This window comes from Geospiza fortis, unplaced genomic scaffold (genome assembly GCF_000277835.1).
Source record: "Geospiza fortis unplaced genomic scaffold, GeoFor_1.0 scaffold80, whole genome shotgun sequence".
Classification (NCBI taxonomy): Eukaryota; Metazoa; Chordata; class Aves; order Passeriformes; family Thraupidae; genus Geospiza; species Geospiza fortis.
This window is the reverse complement of record NW_005054551.1, coordinates 639,755-661,200: the sequence shown is the minus strand read 5'-3', so window position 1 is coordinate 661,200 and position 21,446 is coordinate 639,755. Positions and strand designations below refer to the sequence as shown.

The following is a 21,446-nucleotide window of genomic DNA, read 5'->3' as shown; positions in this document are numbered from 1 at the left end:
TTTGGGGTCTGTGGCTGATTTTCCCCCGTGGGTGTGCAGATCCCAGGTCTGACACTGGGTGTAGCAGGGATGGATTATTTGGGGTCTGTGGCTGATTTTGCCCCGTGGGTGTGCAGATCCCAGGTCTGACACTGGGTGTAGCAGGGATGGATTATTTGGGGTCTGTGGCAGAGCTGCTGAACTTGGCAGTGTCGCTTTCATAACATGAGTGAGACAACGTCAGTTCTGAGCTGTTTGCTTTGAAATATCTGCAGGAACTGAGAGTTCACTCAGCAACCTGCAGGGAAAAAGTGAAGTTCCAGCTATTGCACTGACCTGGGCACTGGGAAATCCCTCACACAGAGGCTGCAGACAAACTCTGTCCTATCAGCAGTGTTTTGTGATTGATAAAGTACATAAAGAATGTTTGCATTTGAAGGTGGGCTTGAGTAGAAAATCTCAGGAGCTGTGCAGGGAGCCTTATCCCTGTGTGTTGGTTTCCCAGGAGTAAGGCATGTGCAATCCCACAGACATCACAGGATAACAAAGCATTTTTCTGTTTCCATTTGCAACTTCATTAAGCACATCCATGTTGCGTTACGGCACTGCAAGGATTTTAATACTTCATGAGCAATGAAAGGGTTCATTAAAATTTGAGTATCAGACAAATGTTCCTCTTGTCTTTTCTGCAAAGACAATCCAATTATATTCTCTGGGTAGTGCAAACATAGAGCAGGGATTTAATGAAGTGAACAGGATTGGTTTTTTTCTGGTCTTTGGTCTCTTCTGAATGTCATCTTTCTGAAGTCAGGCTGATGTGTTTACTCAGCTTCAGTTTGGGATGGAGGAGTCCAAGAGCTCCCTCTAAGTACCCCTCAAAAGCTCCCAAAAGCCAGAGAGGAAATGGAGCTCCTCAGTGTGATGTCTGAGTGTCTGAAAGTCTCGCCCAGTGGAGCCTTAACAGGGCTTAAAGGAATAAGGCTTTTGTTTTAAAACAGTACTTGAAGGGAAGCCTTTAAAGCTCAATAAACCATTTCTCTGTTCATTCAGTTCTGTGGATTTTAGGCTCTGGGAATCTGAGCACTCTGTTTCTGGCAAGGGGAGCATAGCACACAGCGCAGTCTTACCTGGGGACTTAAGGATAAAACAATTTGTGTGTGAACTGGTGCTTTATATGAAACAACTTCTCATCTCATCAGCATCTTTACAATTATTAAATTAGCAGAATAAATGCCATGTGTAGATTTTCCTTAGGCTTCTCCTCCACACTCCCATAACCTTATCTCCAGAGCTGCTTAAATAATTTGTGTGGTGTTTGGCTGCTCTCTCAGCGCTTGGATATTGAGTTTCTAATCCACAAAACCAGTCCATTGGAGCTGGGTATCTTCATTGAGTGTCAGTTTTTGTTCTGGGAAACATGAAATGTTCTGCTTTGAGCCTGTACAGTGTGTGAATTTGGTGGGTGTGATAAGAAAAACGTCCCCGTGTTTTGCATGGCTCCGGCGGCCGAAGGAGGAGCAGCCTCGTGATGCTCTTTGCTCATCAGCACCAGGGAAGAGTTGTTTTTCCACATGCTCTAATCAGTGATAACAGAAAGAACTTCAGATTGTGTTTTTCAAAGGCGCCGTGGGTCTCTCAGTGCTCAGATTTGCCTGTGGCTCTCTCTGCTGTGTGTCTGTCCACCCAGAGCCTGATTTGGAGTGGCTCTGGTTCAGATCCACGCCTTGTTCTGGTGCTGGAGGAGGCTGAGCAGGACCCAGCAACCAGCTGGAAGCAAGGGATTTGTTTTCCTTTGTGGTGTTCTGGGTGTTCTGCAAAGGGTTGAGTGCTGGATATTTTTTGGGGTACTGTCAGTCTCTTCCTGGCACTGACAGGTTTTGTGCCTCGCTTTGTGACCTCCATAAACTTCAGCTGGACAATGCAGGAAAGGATTCAAGGCAAAATTTAACTTTAGTATTGATTTAGACAAACAACCAACAGAAATACCTTAGGTAGAGTAATTGAGGTGGGCTTGGACAGGTGGATGGGCTGGGTGGCATCTCCAAAACTCCTTGGGCTCCCTTCCATTGGCAGATTGATTCCAGAGCCAGCAGCTCTGAGCTGAGCCTTGAAACCTCTGGAGTTTGGTGAGGAAAAAGGCTCTTTGTCCCTGGAGAAACTGATATGGCTTCAGGTTACTTGTAGAGGAGAGTCCCATCTCTTTTTCTTGCTTGGTAGTGCTGATTTGTGTCATTTTTTTCCCCAGAGGGCTCTCTCCATTGTAAGGTGATTTCCCCAGTCACTACCCCATGAGGGATCTGCAGGTGTGTGGCTGTGGCATCAATTAGAGAGCTCTGAATAATCCTAATTGCTCTGCAGTGGACAATGCTGATGGCAGCTGGTGATTAGACCATATCTGAGTCCTGTGCTGATAAAGTGAAGGTTTTTAGCACCGTGGCACACGCCTGCAGGGGTGGGGGATATCAGCAGATCCTGTTCCTCCCGCTGGCCCAGCATGGATAATGGGATTTTCACTACTCCTGCACTTCCCTGTGACCTCAGTGACAGTCACTTTTATTTTAAGAGCTTCCCAGTGTGTGGAATAAAGCAGAATTTTCACAATTCTGACCATTGACAATTGGAGCCATCAACTATTGTGGAAGGAGGGTTGAGAATCCAAGATCTCCCTAGTTCAGGGCAACTTTGGATGATTCAGTTCCCCTGTTGTTGGCCTTGTTGAGATGGCACAACTAGTTTGGCATTAAATGCCTTCAGATTACAACTTTCTCTTGCGTAATTTACAAGGAGAGATAGATTAATGGCCTCCAAGGGTGGCTTGTGCAATGCAGTTAATGGTTTTTGTACTCATCTCCAGTCGTTTGGTTTTCCTCAGGGTTGTGTTTGTGTGACTTTTGGTCATTTTTATAATTTCTCATTTGGCATCTGGGTTAGAGCAGCAGAGAGATGTGGCACAGTCACAAAAAACTGCAGGGATCTGTGTGTTTGTAAGGAGAAGCTGTTAAGCCAGTGGATATCTGGGAAGAGCCAAGCTGGAGAATTTGTGCAGTGCCACATTGGTATACAGTGAATTACTTGAAAATGGGCATTGCTGGTATGCCAAGGATGACGAGGGCGAGTAGTAAATAAAAATACATTGCACATTGCTTGGCTCTGCAGGCAAACAGTATCTATTTCAGTCCTGCTAAGGAAATTCTTATGCCTCGAAATAAACTGTGGCAAGCGTGTGTAGAGCTTTGGGCAAACAGGGGAGGGTGTGCAGGGGAATGGGCAGGAGCTGAGGAGGCCATGACTCGAGGAGTTGAGACATTTTTATACAGAATTGATGGATTTGATGCTGGCTAACAAGGTACTGCATCTGTTTCTCCTTTCCACAGTTCAGATTTGCTTTGGAAGAAATTGCTGTTGGGTCAGGGGAAGCTGGAGTGACACTTGTAGAGTGTGTGAAGGCACAGCAGGAAATCAGTGGAGGATGGATGTGTCAGTGCTCCTGGTGAGCTTAAATTTGGGCAGTGACTGTGCACTGAACAGTTCATGCACCCTGGTAATTTCAGAAAAAAAAACAAAACAGGAGGAACTGAATCATCCAAAGTTACCCTGAATCTTTTTGGTAGAGCCAGTTAACTCTGCTTCCTGGGAAAATTGGAAAATTCACTTTTCTTTGCACACCTGGCCTCCAGGTGCTGCTTTGCCTTCCTGTTTCTCCTCATCCTCTCTGGAAGGTGAGGCAGGAAGGGGGATCTGGAACAAGAAAGGAGGATCTGGAGGGATCCCCTCCTTTTCCCTCTCTCTTTGTTTCCAGTCTCGTCACCCACAAACACAAATTTGGTTTCAGTATCGATGTTTACAATTCATGACTGCGCCATGAAATCTGCCCAGATTAAAATCTTAACCTCTGCCTGACATTTCTGTGTAGATCATTAGTTATCAGCATAATCTCCTTGTGGTTAATCTTATACTTCCTCCCATTCCATTGCCTTTCTCAGTTATGGACAGCTCCATTTTTGCTGGAAACTCTGCCTCTGTTTTGGTGTAATTTGTTGTTTTCTGTGCTGGGATTACGTTTATATAACGTATCTAAAATTCCATCTTTCCTCATTCCCACGTGGCAGCATAGCTTTCGTTCTTTCATGCCTTGTTTACTACAACATCCTTCCCCCTGGCCTTGAGGAAAGGAATCTTGTCCCTCCCTTATCTCTGCAGAAAGCAGAGCTTGGATGTTTTGCCTCGTGCCCTGATCCTATCATCACTCCTCATTTTCAGGATGGGATTTGTAGGTAAAAGCAATAACCTGGGTTTGGAAAAATCAGATGGACCTTGCTCTTAAACCATCGCCAAGTCCTTGTGTGTATCTCCACTTGTCTCTGTTTCTCACATAGAACCATAGAATCGTGGAATAACCTGAGCTGGAAGGACCATCACTTATTTTTAGGACATTCCTGGACCACTTTCCTGTGATTGGGGTTGCAGTGAGTGAGCAGGTTTGGCAGGAGCAGGTTAAAGTGAACAGGGATGTTTACAAGATGCTGTACATTGTAGAGTAATAAATAGTTAAATATTAATAGGAAGCTTTCATGAGGCTCCCAGGTGGCATCAACCGTTGGATGATAACACCAAATCCTTGGGTTGTAATAAAGATTGAAATTTAACAAACCATAACAACAAAAAAACCAACAACATTATTGTTGTGAGTAAAATTACAATCAAATTTACAGGAAAATGCCCCAAATTAACGTTAAAGATCCTGGTCTTGGTCTAAATTACAAATCATTTCTTCTGCTGTACAGAATGAAATACAATCTTTTGCCTGAAGATGTGGTGTCAGTTTTGGGGCCAGCATATCAAAAAAAACCCCAGCTGCCAAGCAGAGGTGGGTGGGTGGTTATTTCTGATCCCTTACACTAAGCTCCCATGTAATTTTGAACACAAAGTACAAGGAGCAGGCTTGACCTGCTTGCCAGAGAATGGCACAGCAGCACTGTTGTAGACACTGGGTAAAGTATTTACAGCTCCTGGTCGCTATCCTGGTGTGCACTTTGTGACACTTGTCCCACCTTTAACAGTTGCTGCTGTGTTTTCAAATCAAACTCCGTGTTTTGGTACTTGGGGCTCAATTGCCAACAGCTTTGCTTGATTTCTGCAAGTTGTTTGTACCTGCATGGGGAATCAGCTCGATTGAAAGGTGCCAGAGAATGAAAACAGACCTAGTCTTGAGTTTTAATGTCTTTATTAATTCTTTTTTATTTCAGTGTGAGGTGCTTTGCTCTGTAAGTCCAGTTCATGAGGGGTTTGCAGCCATGGTGTGAACATCACTCCTTAAAATGCACAAAAGGAAAATGTTTCTTTGATCTTTGTTCTGTCTGGGCAATATTAGGGATACTTGGGTGGGAGGCATCCAGTTCCCTGTGTAAATAGTTGGGGTGACAGAGGAGAGCAGGAGTGGAAACCTTCAAGGGAGAGAAACAGAAAGGTCTAAAAAATCCATGAAAATGGGAGTCTGTCCTGAGGGTTCAGTGGAAGAAGATGAGGGCCTTCCACAGCTGAGGTTTGTAGCCCAAGAAGTCCTGTCCCTGAAAAGAAGAGATGATATTGGTGTTCCCCAAAAATAAGAGATGATATTGGGCTGTAAATCTCCATCCATAAAATCTGAATTTGCACAGGACTTGGCACACCTGTGCCTTGTGCCTCAGCGTGGAGCTGGAGAAGCTCATTTGCAAAGGTTGTCACTGAGAAGATGAAGGCCGAGTGACCAAAGGCATTGTGGGTCCATTGAGGTTGATGACTCCTGCAGGTTTCACCATATTGAGATGACTTACATATATTTTCTATATTATATAACCAAAATGTGTGTGTTTACGTATGTGAGAGCTCCTCTTATCACGTTTCCCATATTGCTTGTCATAATTCACATAGGAGCAATTATGTATTTTCAGAGAAAGGCCCCAGCAGCAGGTGTAGTGCAGAAGATAGTAATTACTCCTCAGTTTAAACAGCAGAAGGTTGGCACAGAGGAGGCTGTTTCTGGAGAGTTCTCCTGTTATCTGCCCCTTTCCTGTGTAAACAACTGAGCTCAACCTTTCCCATATCTCCATTCAACAACTTCTTCCACTATCATGGCAGGACAAGGTGGCACAAGGCTCCGAACTCTTTTATCTGGTCTAAACTCACATTTGCTGATCTGTGGAAACCCAGGACATTGGGAATATTTCTCTCTCTGCTCTGGGGTGCCCTGACCCCCAGGGCAGCACTGACTTTGCCCCTCATTCATAGAGAAAGTTTCTCAGACTTCAAGATAGCCTGGAATCCACAAAAGTGTGAAATAGATTATAGAGAGTAGTGTAGGTGTATCACTTGGTGAGAGATTGAGGTTTTGGGGTTTTTAGTGTGTTGTGGATGGCAGCAAGATGGAGGGCACAGGGTGTCATCCTGGGTTTCTTCTTTGTGCTTCTTCTTCCTTCTTCTCCATGGGTTTGGGTGGCATTTTGTAATTGGGCAGAAATTCCACATTGCAGGGTCTTTGGGATCAGTTATTGGGTTAAAAGGGAAAATAATCTAGGTGTCAGTTCTTAAATTGGACAGTTTAGTCTTGAAAGACCTTGTAACAAGAGATTCTTGGCCATTTCGTGCCTTGCTGCCAAACTCACAGTAGTGAGACTGTTTTACTGATAAGAAATAATCAACACCTGAGTCCCAGCATGAACTACCGTCTCAAGTGCCTTCACTGATCCTCACAGGTCCAACATCCCCGTGGGTTTCATCTGTTCCTGGCTGGAAGTGGCTGGGTTGGAATATCTGAGACATTCCATGTAGCTCCAGTTGAGCACGTAATTTGTGCAAGGCTTGGGAGGAGAAACAGTTTTTTTTTTCCTTGTCCTTACTGATAGATGAGATAAGAGGTGTAATGTTGTCCTGAGAAATGTCAATGGGAAGAGTTTCCTTGACGTTGTAGTAAGTGTGTTGTTTTTGGAAGTCACTGTCCATGGGAAGGGAGGCACCTGCAGTTAATTTTATCTGTTCCTGTGTAAATACAGACCTCCTAACGTTCCCAGCTCGCAGTTCAGAGGGGTCATGGCATTATGTACTGTAATATCTTATTTTATAAATAACACTTTATTTTAGTGCTGATTGTAAAATCTGGGATTTATTTGGCGCTTGCTCCTTCCCGACCTGGTGCTGAGAACTGCAGCCCTTTGTTGTGGGTTACAGCCCTTGAGTCGATGCCTTTTGGAAGGGCTGTTCCTTGGCTGTTTTTGGGGAAAAGGAAGGGATGAGTGAGTGTTGTTAGAGCAGCTGAGCTCGGGGAAGAAGTGACATCAAATTTGCTTGAGCATCTCGTGATTATTTCCTGAATTTTGCTTGGGCGTTGCCAGCAGGATTTTGGTATCACCGTGTCAGCTTCCTATTTTTTGTGTTCTTCTAGTTACTCCATTTATTTTGTAGGCTCAGGAAGGGCTGGGGGAGCTGCTTGTTGTTTGTCACCAAGGCGATCTAAAGTCCTTGTGCTTTTTACAGTCCACTGGAGCTCTCCAGCCCTGTCCCTCCCAGGCACGTTTCTGCTGCTGCTGGGGTTTGGGATTTAGATTTCTGCCTCTCTGGCCTCTGTGACATGAAGAAATAATTGAAGGAATAAGCCACAATGCAGTGGGGTTTGCAGTACACTGGTTTTCTTGCAGCAATCCTCTGTCTACCCAGTCCACTGTGGGTTTTAGATTTATTTTTTTACTTAGTCTTCACCAGACACAATTTTGCTGGATTTAATAGCTGTTTTCAGCTTTATGATACATTGATGCACTGGGATTAGGTGTTGTCTTTTTTCTATTGTTGTGAGTAAAATTACAATCAAAGCTTTACAGGGAAATGCCCCAAATTAATGTTAAAGATTCTGGTCTTAGTCTAAATTACAAGTCATCTCTTCTGCTGTACAGAACGAAATACAATATTTTGCCTGAAGATGTGGCGTCAGTTTTGTGTTCAGATCAAATAAATGCTCACAAGAAAGTAGATGATCATGAGTGAAAAAATTAAAAATATGTTTAGGGATAAAAATTAAAAATATGTTTAGGGATAAAAATTACATTTGTAGGACAAATGGCACTTAACAACTGCCTGAATTAGGGGTCTTCTTGACTGGAAAAAAAGAGTGAACGAGCAAAAGCTATTGAGTAAAAAATACTGTGTAAGTACAACAGGATTTCATACATGATTTTCTAAGGAGTAAAACCCATATGGATTTCCATAGCAGCAGTGCTGCTCAGCACTTGCAGCAGGAAGCAAGCCCAGGCTCCGTAGTACTAAATTAAGATCACATGCTTGCAACACACTGAGGAGTTACTGCCGGGGGTGATTAGTCCTTGGGTTTCCTTTTTATTTTTTTTTCCCCCTTTCCTTGTTGGTTTTGTTTGTGTTTAGAACCACAAGAACCCATTGCTGCAGAGGTCACTGCCGGGACTGTACCGTTAGGAAATGAAATTACAGTTCCCTCTGCAGCCCTAACTCAGGCAGGACTCTGCGTGTGTGGGGATAAATTTATGTGTCACATCTCGCAGCCATTTACAGTAAGAGGGGAAAAAAAAGCCACGGGGACGTGCAGATCCTGTTTCTGTGGGGCTCTGCCTTTGGGTTCTGTGCCTGTGCCCATCATCTAACACAACACCAACCCAGCCTTGGCACTAGGGCAGCTGTGGCACGGCCAAAAAAAGCCATTTTCAGCCAAAAAAAGCCATTTCCAGCCAAAAAAAAGCCATTTTCAGCCGTGGCAACGCCACGCTCTCTCCTACCTTCCAGCTCATAAACACCCCGTGCCAATTAAACACCACAAAAGCCACGGCAGCCCTTCAGCTGCATGAAATGGCATGAAATGGCATGAGGCTGGTGGTGTTTTGGGTGGTGGTGGGAGGCTGGGGAGCTGGCAGGGTTAAGGCTGTTTGCCTTGTGCAGATAGCAGGCGGTTGGCTTGGATGCCTCCCCTGCTCAGGCAGCAAATGCATTGGCTGAGGTTGAGGGCGGTTCTCCTGCCACAGTTGTTTTGTGTCCTGGACTCCCTTGGATCTGGAGCCTCCTAATTGCCTTGTCTGTAATCAAAATAAGAGTTTGTGTGAGCCAGGGGAGAGGAGCTGGTGGTGCGAGGAGAGTTTGGCCAGCTGGACACCCATGGTGGCCCAGGTTGCCTCCACTGACCCCCATCCACACACACAGGGCTTGTTATTTCACCCTAAAAAAATCCCCTTTATTCACAACAAATCAGTCCCAAACCCATGTGGTGCCTGGACAGCACATGTGCAGCATCTTGGTGTTGATGTGTGTGGTTCAGAATTTGTCCTTAATGAACCATGTTCCTCTTACCCAGCCCAAACCTGTGTGCTCACCCAGGATGTTGCTATTAAAACCTGAGAATCCCAAAGGAACAGCAAAACTTATCCTGAATGGTGTTTTCCCCCTCTTTTTTCAGACAACTCACCATCTTATTAACAGAAAACAAGAAAAAAAACCAAACACCGTAGCTTTTAACAGCTTAACGCTTAATTGACTTGCCTGTTAAATACCTGGTTACCTGTGCTGGCTGGGAAATGTGTTTACAGTCTCAGTGAGGGTTGTTTCCACGTGGAGCACGGGGAAGTGGTGAAACACTGAGCGATCCGGAGGTGGAAATTCCTTTGCGCTGACTCCACGGCCGCCTGTCCCCCCAAGCCGGGCCCCAGCAGCACCAAGAAATGTCTGTTTGAATCTCTAATCAGAGAGCTTTGGGAAAGGCATTGTTCCCTCAGTGTTGGGAGCCACGCTAGCAGCGAGTTAAATATTCATACACCCCTGGATGGACAGGTTGGAGCCCCTCGTGTCGCCGCGTTTCTCCACGGGTTTGTTCACGTCAGGCTCTTGGGCAGCTGTGGGACAGGGGTTTGAAACACCCAGATCCTACAGGTGTGGTGGTCTAGGTCAGCTTTGTGACAGGGATTTTAACATCCAGTTCCTACAGATGTGGAGAGGAGGCGTTGTGGTCTTGGTCAGCTTTGGGACAGGAGTTTTAAACACCCAGTTCCTCCAGAGGTGGTGAGGAGGTGTGGTGGTCTTGGTCAGCTTTGGGACAGGGGTTTGAAACACCCAGTGCCTGCATATGTGGAGAGGAGGTGTTGTGGTCCTGGTCAGCTTTGGGACAGAGGTTTGAAACACTCAGTTCCTCCAGATGTGGTGAGGAGGTGTTGTGGCTGTGCTGGGCAGATTTGGGATGGGGTTTGAAACACCCAGTTCCTGCAGGTGTGGTGAGGAGGTGTTGGGGTCTTGGGCAGCTTTGGGACAGGGGTTGGAAACATCCAATTCCTACAGGTGTTGTGGTTGTGGGCAGCTTTGGGATAGAATTTTTAGACACCCAATTCCTCCAGATGTGCTAAGGAGGTGGTGTGGTCTTGGTCAGCTTTGGGAGAGGGGTTTTAAACACCAAGTTCCTCCAGATGTGGTGAGGAGATGTCATGGCTGTGCTGGGCAGATTTGGGAGAGGTGTTATGGTCTTGGGCGGCTTTGGGACAGGGGCTTTAAACACCCAGATCCTACAAGTGTGGTGAGGATGTATTGTGGTCTTGGGCAGCTTTGGGACAGGGGTTTTAAGCACCCAGTTCCTACAGAGGAGGTGAGGAGGTGTCATGGCTGTGCTGGGCAGCTTTCTCCTGGTCCATGGCCCCACAGCAGTTTTTGTGGTGCAGCTTGGTGGCTTCTGCCCCTACCCAGAACAGCTGTTCCTTTGTCCCCTTGCTTGGGTTTGTGGAGTTCCCTTTGGGCTTTCTGTGAGGAATAGGAGGATTTGATTTTTTTTCCCTGTGCTGATTGTCCAAAGTCTCCCACAGCCTTAGCAGAAGCTGGGGGCTGTGGATGTCATTTCTGAACCTCCCCTGAGCTTCCCCACCTGCCAGAGCTCCCAAAAGCCACCTTAGAGTCACAGAATACCCTGAGTTGGGAAGGACCCACAAAGATCCTCGAGTACAAACTCCCCCACAGTCCCACCCTGAACATCCCTGGGAGCCTTGTCCAAACATTCCTGAAGCTCTGGCAGCCTTGAGGTTGGGACCATTCCCTGGGGAGCCAATAGTTTTGTGCCAAAACTCAAATCTCTGCATGCCATGGCAATTTTTGGGGTCTGCAGACCTCAGTGGAGGAGGATAATGAAGTGCACAAACCTATTCAGTGTTGACCTGCAGTGAAAGCACAATGTGGCAGCAAAAACCCAAACAAAACTCGTGTTTCTGGCCCATCCAAGTGACATAACCTGGAGTAACTGTTGTAAGAAGCCATAGTGAAGATGCTCTGGAGAGGTTTTACACGATTTGAGGTGCTCTCTAGCATGCAGACTTTGATAATGTCATGACATCTGTTCAGGATCTTGGGTAATGAGGATTTGCACAAAATGGTGATTGAATTTCTGGTCTTGAGTCCTTAATGGAAAAAGAGCTGTTGCCTTGGGTGCTTTGCTTTCTTCGAGCTGTCTTTGAGACATCAAAAGCTGGCGGAACAGGAAAAAGAGAAACGTTAAGAATGGTTTAAAAATAGTTTAATTGTATCTTCTGAAAACCTTTGGAGTGGGGACTTTAGGCGGTTTCTGCCCCTGTGAATACTTGCAGCTGAGTTCAAAATGTGTAAATAAGCACAGGGCTTTGAAGATTAGTTTCCATAACAAATTAAATAAAAATATTGTGTGTCAGAATGTTAAGTAGGTGCCATGTGTCACTGGGTGCTTTGCATGAGGGCTGGCTTTTCCCAATTACCTGGCTGCTCCTTGGAAAACAAATGCTGTCTTTTGGATACTTTAAACTTTGAGCATGAAAGAGGCAGGGGAAAACTCCCTTTTTAAGGAAATGCTGGTGAGGAACACTGAGAGCAGGATTCCTTGCAGGACATCTCTGTCTCAGAGGAGGTGTGGGAGAAACAGCCCAGGCTTTACCCCTGCTCACAAACCTTGATATTCCAGGCTGGAATTAGTAAATTTGATAGTGCTTTGGACTAAAATCTGGAATTTTCTGTTGCAGATATTTCTAATAAACTGCAGCCAGGACACCTGTTGCTAGACTGTGCTCATCTGTGTGTAACCATTTAAAATATCCATGTATAACCTGGCTTTTAAAGCAAGCTTCCCATTTTATATTTAGTCTAATGCAAGGTGTTACCTGCAGGTTTCTATTTGGCTATTGCATTTCAATCAAGTACTGCTTGTTACAGGTTCACAAAATAAGACCTGTTGCTAGAAAAGGGCAAAAAATTGGAAAGGAAATTAATTTTAAACACATTCCTGTGCTTTTTGTAATGGATGAGTGATGCACAGAGAAAACACCTGCACTGGAGGACAAACACAGAAGCAGTGAGATATTTGAGATTAAATTGTCCTTGAGGTAGAATTTGAGCTTTATCCATTTCATATTTCTTCAAGGGATTTATCAGGCTGGAGCAGAGCAGAGGTTGCTCATCTTTACTACCTCATCTAGTCCTGCTTATTCCAAGAATGGCATTAACAGCTTTAACACACTTAATTCTGCAATCCCCTACCATGGGCTGGAGGGGGATTTTCTTCCTAACACAGCTGGGGGTTGGATCATCCCAACATGTTGTGCTGTGGCTCCTTTGGCTGGATAAAACTTGACCACATTCCACTGTTGGTCTGCTCAGGTTCCTTAACCAGAATTTAGACATAATATTTCAGAATAGAGATAATATTTCACCTCTGGACATCACTGTGTTAGTGTAAAATAAATAATAAATAAGTTAATAAAGTCCCTCCTGCCTGGACACTGAGTATTGGACAGAAAGCTGGGGAAATGTTGAGGCAGATGGTGTTAATTCAGGATTTATTGCTGTCTCCCTCCACCAAGGGGGCTCAGGCAGGACATCAGGAGATGCTCAGGTGTTCCTCAGACAGAACACTCTGGTTTGGGGAGGACAAAGGGTGTCTTGATCTGCATCTTGGCAATTCACAGCTGCGTCTCAAAGGCTCTGAGGATAAATCCAGGTCCCTGTCCCCCATCTAAAGCCCTTCTTCCTGCTTCTGAAGCCCTGCTTGGGGTTGGTGTTGGCTCTTGGGTTGCTGATTTCAGCTCTGTTCTCTTTCCTGACATGGAGTTCTTGGTGTGCTCTGGGTTACAGAGTTGGGTTTGATCATTTCAGCCTCATTTGGACCTCTCACACTGAGTGTGGAGATGCTGAGGGACAGGACTGACCTTCCCCTGGAGCTTCCCTGGGTTTGTTCATCCTGCCCTCCTCCTCCTCCCTGAGTTACTCACGGTGTTTGCTCTGCTTGGTTTGGAGTTCAAAGCCCAAACCACTTGTTAAAGCTGTTGTGGGGTGCTAAGTAATGAGTAATTAAAAAGAAAACCATAAAAACCTCAAGCAATAACACTCGTGGGTGCCCTTCTTTGTGGACTTGTTGGGAGAGCCACTGAAGAGCTCTGTTGGTGCCAGGACTTCCTCCAGGAAACCAGGGACAGGGTGATAGACAGATGGGAAGCAAATCCTGATTAACATGGAGGGTTGTGTAAAAGTGCTGCTGGACACGTGTTATTTGCAGTACTTCTGTAGGAAATTCAGTTTTCTAAACTGAGAAACAAGAATTTTCTGGCTGAAACTGGCTATGCGAGGCTGGGAAGCTCTTGGTGTGGAGTCTCATCACTCCTGAGCTTCAGAAATGACACCAAGGCTCTCCTGGAGCCTCTTTGCTGCACTGAGGGAGCAGGAAAAGTCAGTTTTCTTTTGAAGATGAGCATTGATGAGTTGTGAGGATGAGTGGTAAGACTCCTCAAAAATGTTCTGGAAATGTGGAATTTACGCTGAAAGGTGGAGATGAGGCAGAATTTGCACTGAAAGATGGAGATGAGGCAGAATTTGCACTGCCAAGTGGAGATGGGGCAGAATTTACACTGAAAGGTGGAGATGGGGCAGAATTTACACTGAAAGGTGGAGATGAAGCAGAATTTGCAGTGAAAGGTGAAGATGAGGAAGAATTTGCACTGACAAGTGAAAATGAGGCAGATTTTGCACTGACAGGGGAGATGAGGCAGAATTTACACTGAAAGCTGGACACGAAGCAGCATTTTCACAGAAAGGTGGAGATGCAGCAGAATTTTCACTGAAAGGTGGAGGAGATGAGGCAGAATTTGCTCTGCCAAGGGGAGATGAGGCAGAATTTTCACTGAAAGCTGGAGATGAGGCAGATGCTCCATGGCTGCCCCTTCACACAGGAAGCTCCCAGGACAAGCAGGACCAGGTGCCACCTCTGTAATCCCTCAGACCACACGTGTGCAGGCTCTCAGTGCTGCTCCCCTGCCTCTGGTGTTTCTCCCCAGTCTGTCCCCCTGCCTGCAAGTCCCAGGGCTGCACGGCGGACGGGCAGTGCTGCCACAGCGAGTGCCTGGGCGACTGCACGGAGCCCAACAACCCCGCCAGGTGCGTGGCCTGCAGAAACTTCTACCTGGACGGGAGGTGTGTGGAGAACTGTCCCCCTGGGCACTACCGCTTCGAGGGCTGGCGCTGTGTCACCTTCAGCTTCTGCCAGGAGCTGCACAACAAGTGCAAGAACGCCCGCGAGTCCGGCTGCCATGTCATCCACAACAACGAGTGCGTGCACGAGTGCCCCTCGGGGTACATCATGAACTCCAGCAAGTGAGTGCCTGGGCTGCAGGGAGAAAACTGGGGCTTGGGTGGGCTTTTCTCCTCTTTGGGCATGGGGTTTGGGTGGGGTGTGAAGAGCAGGAGTGTCACTCTTGTGCTGAGAGTGACACAGTGTCATGGTTTGATGCTGGTGCAATATCAGCACCCCCATGAAAATATATTCTCCCTAGTGGCTGCTGTGAGATGTGACCAGAAATAGAGCAAAGCAGGCTCCAACTGAGGAATAAAGGAAAAAAAACACTTTATTGACTTACAATATGTAAAAGAAACACACAGAACTCAAAATGAAAACCTTCCAAAAGATGCAGGGCCAGCTCTCCACTCATCAATGCCACATTCGGTTAATGATTTTGAGATGAATACTGGGCTGGGATTTATTATCTTGAAAGCCCTGGGAGCACTGGGCAGCATCGTGGCCAATTTCTTCTTCACAATAATTCGGGTCACTTCATTCCTCCTCCCCCCACCAAATTCCCAGCACAGCACAGTGAGACAAAACCTTGAATTCTCAATCAATTTACCACGCCTCAGATAACGAACTCTCAGTTCATCACCACCCTTCAGATAATCAATTCTCAGTTCATCAAGAAGAGAGGAGTCCCTCTTGTACCATAGGCTTCCCCAGGAAACACAGTTGAAACTTCTTTATTCAAGAGAACCGCGTGGTTTTTATAGAATGACAGGATACATTCTATTTGATTGGCTAACTAACAAAAACATCTTCTGTAAGTAGAGCATGAGACTCTTAATCTCAGGGTCGTGGGTTTGAGCTCTACGTTGGGCGCCACCTGTAAGAATCGTGTCTGGATGGGCTGTTTGGGTCCAACCCAGCTGGCTGGGGACCCCAGCCCACACGGTCTTACATGGATGAAAGCAAAAGACAAGAAGTGCTCTTCTCTACGTGGGGATGAATTTACAGGGAAAGCTGAAGATGAGGCAGAATTTGCACTGCTAAGTGGAGATGGGGCAGAATTTACACTGAAAGCAGGAGATGAGGCAGAATTTACACTGGAAGGTGGAGATGAGGCAGAATTGGCTCTGATAAGTGGAAATGAGGCACATTTTACACTGAATGGTGGAAATGAGGCAGATTTTGCACTGAATGGGGGAGATGAGGCAGATTTTGCTCTGTCAAGTGGAGATGAGGCAGGGGATGAATGTCCTCTGTTTATTGACTTGAGATGGAAAAACCCACATGGGAAGCACTCATGGCTCATGGCAGGAGATTTTTGTGCCTGGGGGAATGGGGCACAGAGGAAGAGGACCACAGCCAGTGGGATACCAGTAAGGAGGGGTGAGGGGAGGGACTGACCAGGGAAGAGACCACCAACGCTGATACTTAGAGTGGGGAAAAGGGGAAGAACTTGTGGTCATAGGATACAAATCATGTGAACAGTGCAAATTACCAAACAGCTGAACAACTATTTAGTGCAATACAACAATCTTCCTCATACACCATCCTTGAGAACAACAGACAAAGTAGAAAACCACCACCTGCAGATTGTTTGTACTTGACAAGTTATCACATCCTTACAACTCCCTAAAAATTCTCACAAGCCCCTGTGAGCCACGCTTGCTGTTTCTCTCTCTGTCCCATGGCATCCACACAGGAGTTGGAGCAATCATCTGGTCTGCTTTAATATGATTTACAAGCTAATACCTTGCTAATTCAAGCCATTAAAAGCTCTCCCTGCCATGGGCTGGTAGTTTATTCTTCCCTTGCTTGCTGTCAAGTTTGGAAAAAGTGGGAAAGGGAGATGGAGAGAGGACAGGGAAGAGCATCCATGGGAGGAGGGAGGTGGGCAGTGGAGAGGATTTAGCAACCCCACTTCCCTCCCCTCTGGAGCAGCCTCAGGCCAGGGAGCCAGGCTGGAAAAGCACAGCAGGGAGAGGCCGTGGCTAATGAAGAGAGCACAGGGTCCTCGGAGTGCTCGTTCTCAGAATATCAGTCCCTCATCCCTGTAATTACTTTCATTGAGCAGGTTCAAGCTGTGCCAGACATAAATGCACAATGTAACAAACAAGTGTAGCACGAATCAAAGCAGGGAACAGCCATTCTGTCTATTCCCAGGGGGTTTTGACAAAGGAATTAAATAATTTATGGTGCTGAGCTGTTTATCACTGAAGACTTGGTTGTTTGTCCCGCATTACCATTCTAGATTGTGATGAGTCAGATTTCCTATGAATATTGGTCACTTTGTGCTTGCATGTATTTGCTCCTGCCATAATAATTTCAGAGAATTCACTCTTAACAGGACTTTTTAATGCCATTTCCTGTTTTGTTTTTCCAAAGAACCAACAAGCAGCCCCCAAAGTAGCTGTGCTGCTTGTGCAACATCCCCGTGGCCTCCCCTGTGCTGTTCCAGGCTGCTGCCAGTGGGACCTCACGGCTCTGCTCCCTGCTTTTCCTAGAGCATTTCTTTCTCTGAACTAGTTGGGAACACATTCTTGTGGTGGTGTGACCAGGGCAAGCCATCAGCTCGTGCTATTTAAGCAGTATTTCCCCAGAGCACAAAGCACATTCTTGCCTTTTTTTAAAGCAGCATTGTATGCAGTCCTCAATCAGAGGATTCCCAGATGCAGGGCCAGCTCTCCACTCATCAATTACGCGTTTGGTTAATGATTTTGAGATGAATACTGGGCTGGGATTTGTTATCTTGAAAGCCCTGGGATGGACAGCATCGTGGCCAATTTCTTCTTCACAATAATTCAGGTCACTTCATTTTGTTTTGTAGGGAGGGATGGAATGATTTACATTTGAAGTGTGGGAGTGACAATTTAGGACCATTTAAATTTATCAGTTATTTTCAAGGCCAGGTTGGATGGGGCTTGGTGCAAGGTGTGCAAAGAGGTTGGAATGGGATGAGCTTTAAGATCTCTTCCAACCCAAGCCATTCCACGATTCTGTGCCTCTCTTTGGAGTTCCTAAAAAGCGAACCCCACGACAGATTGATCACTCAGCTTTTGGGCACTGCTGGGGCCATCCTGCTTGACTTTGCTCCCTTCCTGTGCTGTTTTGCAGCCTGCACTGCACGCCCTGTGCAGGGCCCTGCCCCAAGGTGTGTGACTTTGGCAAGGAGAAGACCATCGACTCGGTGACATCGGCGCAGGAGCTGCGGGGCTGCACCGTGGTCAACGGCAGCCTGGTCATCAACATCCGCGGGGGAAGTAAGTGGGCTCAGCTGGGCAGCCAGGGAAACCCCCTCAGCCTGAGAGGGACCCAGAGAAACCAGCACAAAGCAAAGGCTTTCATTTGACCTTTTTTGTTAATTGATTGTTGCCAGTTCTCCTGAATTAACATAAAGAAATTAAATATTAATGTTTATTAATTGTCGCGTTCGCGTTCTCTGGAAAAATCCCTTCGCCCAGGATTTTTCTCCTGGGAAGCTGAGAAGCCTCAGAAAAAGGAAAATAATTCTTATCTCATTTGCTTCTCCTCTGTTTTGGTCATGTGGAATGTGTTTGGGGATTGTTTACCCACAGGTGATTGTTTCATTGGATTCTGGTGTGAATTGGTTTTACTCTTTGGCCAATCAGTGCCAAGCTCTGTTGGGACTCTGGAGAGAGTCACAATTTTTCATTATTATATTTTTAGCATTCTTTTTAGCATTTTAGCATAGTAAGTATCCTTTCTGTATTCTTTAGTATAGTTTAGTATTCTTTAACATAATATAGTATCATAAAATAATAAATTAGCCTTCTGAGAACATGGAGTCAGATTCATCATTCCTCCCTGCCACAAGGGTCTCAGCAAATACAATAATTAATATTGTTAAATATTAATGTTTGGGCTTTAATTGTTTCATATTCATGTTAATTGTTTAATATTAATATTAATTGTTTAGTATTCATGTTAATTGTTTAATATTTTTGTAATGTGTGGGTGTTTCTCTCTGTGATACCAGAAAACTCTTCCCTATGTTTTCCTCTCTGTAGATAACATAGCAGCTGAGCTGGAAGCAAACCTTGGCTTGATAGAAGAAATCTCAGGTTACCTAAAAATCCGCCGCTCTTACGCCTTGGTTTCCCTTTCCTTCTTTCGGAAACTCCATCTGATCAGAGGAGAGACACTCGAAGCAGGGTGAGTTCTCTCAGAAGATGTTTTATTTTAATGTTTTGAAGTACCAGGAGTGCCAGTTCTATCAGGGTGATTTGTATTGAGAAACAGTTCCCAAGTTATTTTTAAATGTTCCTCTGCCCGTGGCTTGAGCCCTACCAGGGCAGACAATTTACATTCATTTTTCTTTGGTGCCTGAATTAGTGCAAAAAGAGTTTTCCATGCATCCTCTCCCAACCCATGTTTTCATTCTTCTGCTTTCAGGAATTACTCTTTTTATGCCTTGGACAACCAGAATCTTCGCCAGCTCTGGGACTGGAGCAAACACAACCTCACCATTGCACGGGGCAAACTCTTCTTCCACTACAACCCCAAGCTGTGCTTGTCAGAAATCCACAAGATGGAAGAGATCTCTGGGACTAAGGGGCGTCAGGAGAGGAATGACATAGCCCTGAAGACCAACGGGGATCAGGCCTCGTGTAAGAGCCTCAAAACAAAGCTTTGCTTCCCTTTCCTCTCCCTCTGCCTTGCTCTCCTCATGCTCCTCCTTCTGCCAGCCCAGCCCATGATGCTTTTCATCTCTTTTCATCCCTTTTCATCCCTTAGATAAAGCAGCAGATGTGCCCCTTGCCCGTGCACTCACTGTCACTGTGCCACGAGTAAAAGTCCCCATGGGGATCTCCCTCTGGCACCCTTGGTCCCACAAAACCCTGGGAGGTTTTTGGGGCTGGGAGTGTCTTTATTGTGTCTTTTTGAAGAGTTTAGTATGACATAACCTTGGCCCAGGCTGGGACTTTGTGTTACTGCTGGGTACCTGATTAATAGTCATAATCTGCTTTTCCCATGTCATGAGGCAACATGGAATAAACACAGGAGAAACAGGATTTCCACCCATCCCTGCAGCCATGTGAGGCAATTGCCATGACAACAGGCAGGGAAAAACTTCCAACAATTTTTGCAATGCCTCTCTGAGGTTTTTCACCCAACAGCTTTCTTCAGGAACAACGATCAGACAGCTCCTGTGTCAGCAAACAGCACAGGGTGGGCTTTGAAGTTGTGCTGCTGAAGATGGGGTTCTGCAGGCACTTATTTGGCAGCAATACTGCAATAAATGCAGTCCTTCTGCACCCCCAGTGTTGCTGTTTTTTCTCTTTCTGTGCCACCAACAATCCCCTTTCCCTGTTTGTACCAGGGCTCTGTTGTGGAAGTAAACAAGGGCATGAAAAACCCAGCTTTGTTCTGAGCTGGTGGCATCTCTCTGCTCTGATTCATTCTCAGCCCCACAGAGATTCACCTGCACACAGGAACAGGAGCATGTGCAGGTGGTCATGGGCCCCTTGGAGCTCAGGATGTTCTGTGCAGGACATGGGGACAGAGGCAGTGACCCATCCATGCAGTATTCCAGCAGCTGGGTTGTGGTTCTGGGAGATGCTCAGCCAGCATCTCCAAAAGAGCCCAGCATTGACTGAACTGGGATTTCAGGTCCTGGCTCACAACCTGCAGGGCAGCTTGGGTCATCCTGTGGCTTCACTGTCCCTCTGCTTTTGGGGACAGCACTGCCAGAAGAGCCCAAGGTCCTTTCCCACCCAGAACATTCCAGGATTCTGTGATCTCTGATCCTGTCCTCATTGCCCCTCATTGATGCAGCTGTTTGTGAACAGACCTAAAAAGTGAAGATCTTTCAGTTGACTCAGTTTCCTGCTCTGGTTTCCCACATATCACCACAGGCAGCCAGGCCAGCACAGAGGGAGAGGGGAATGCAATGGCTGTGACCTGAATCCTGGCAGGACCAGTGAAAAACACACACGGAGCCTCTGGGGCACCACAGCTCCAGCCTGGGCACAGGCAAGGAGCACAAGGAGTCAGCTGTCTGTAAAGTTCATCTCCTCCCATGGGACACTGAAAAACTCTTCCCACATTGGGGATGAACCTGAATTTGGGTAGATCCAGCTCTGCCTGTGGCTCCTGAGCTGGTGTTTGGTGTGAAGGCAGCTGGAGGAGACAGTTGCATTTCTCTTCGCCAGCTTTACCCTCACCCTGCTGAGCTGGTGTCTGTGCCACCCCCACCTCAAACCACAGCTTGCCAGGTTGTTTGGCTTTTTGTTTGCTTTTACATTTCAAGCTTAGCTTTCACATTGGCAGCATCCTGTTTACTAAAAAAAAAAAATAGAAAGGGGAAAAAAAAGCGCCCCTGTTTGTTCTGGATGTGGTGCCAGTGAAATGAATGTTCTTCCTCCTGTTGCAGCTACTGCAGGAATAGCAAATTCAGTCAGAGCCACTTGGGCTGGGGGCACAGAACATGTCATACCATGTCCCTTGAGCTCCATCCTCCTGCAAACACCCTCCTGTTTGCAGAGGGACCTCACTGCTGCTGGGCAAGGCTGGAAATTCTTCTGTTTCTATGGCCTCTTGCCTTCTGTGCAAACCATCTTGCTGGGTTCAGCTGTGCAGGTCATCATCAATTGTGAAATGTGTTGTCTGTAGATTCCTCACTTTTTAGAATTTAGTTCAGCTCTTCTACAGAGTCATTTTCATGAAATCATAGAAAAATTTAACCTTAGGAGGGCATTGATACCAGCCACTGATTTGAGGTTGGAATGCATGCCAAGTAAGATAAGGTTTTACTGGGCAACTCTTCTCAGTGCCAACATCCTCACATTTATCTTAAACTTCCAAAATAATTAAAAACAAAATTTAAATTATATTTGATGCTTCATTTTCCAGCATCAATAAAACCCTTGTCACTTCTCACTTGTTACAGGTGAAAACGAAC

General features: G+C 46.0%; 1 protein-coding gene across 1 annotated transcript in view; it reads left to right on the top strand.

Annotated features, from left to right (window-relative positions):
• The window catches only part of INSR (insulin receptor), a 53,586-nt gene that overhangs the window by 10,489 nt on the left and 21,651 nt on the right, over positions 1-21,446 (top strand). Inside the window, exons 2-6 of the mRNA XM_031064037.1 lie at positions 14,292-14,607; positions 17,639-17,784; positions 18,553-18,697; positions 18,938-19,158; positions 21,287-21,342. Of these exons, the coding sequence (XP_030919897.1) occupies positions 14,292-14,607; positions 17,639-17,784; positions 18,553-18,697; positions 18,938-19,158; positions 21,287-21,342 (884 nt within the window). The remainder of the gene's footprint in view (positions 1-14,291; positions 14,608-17,638; positions 17,785-18,552; positions 18,698-18,937; positions 19,159-21,286; positions 21,343-21,446) is intronic.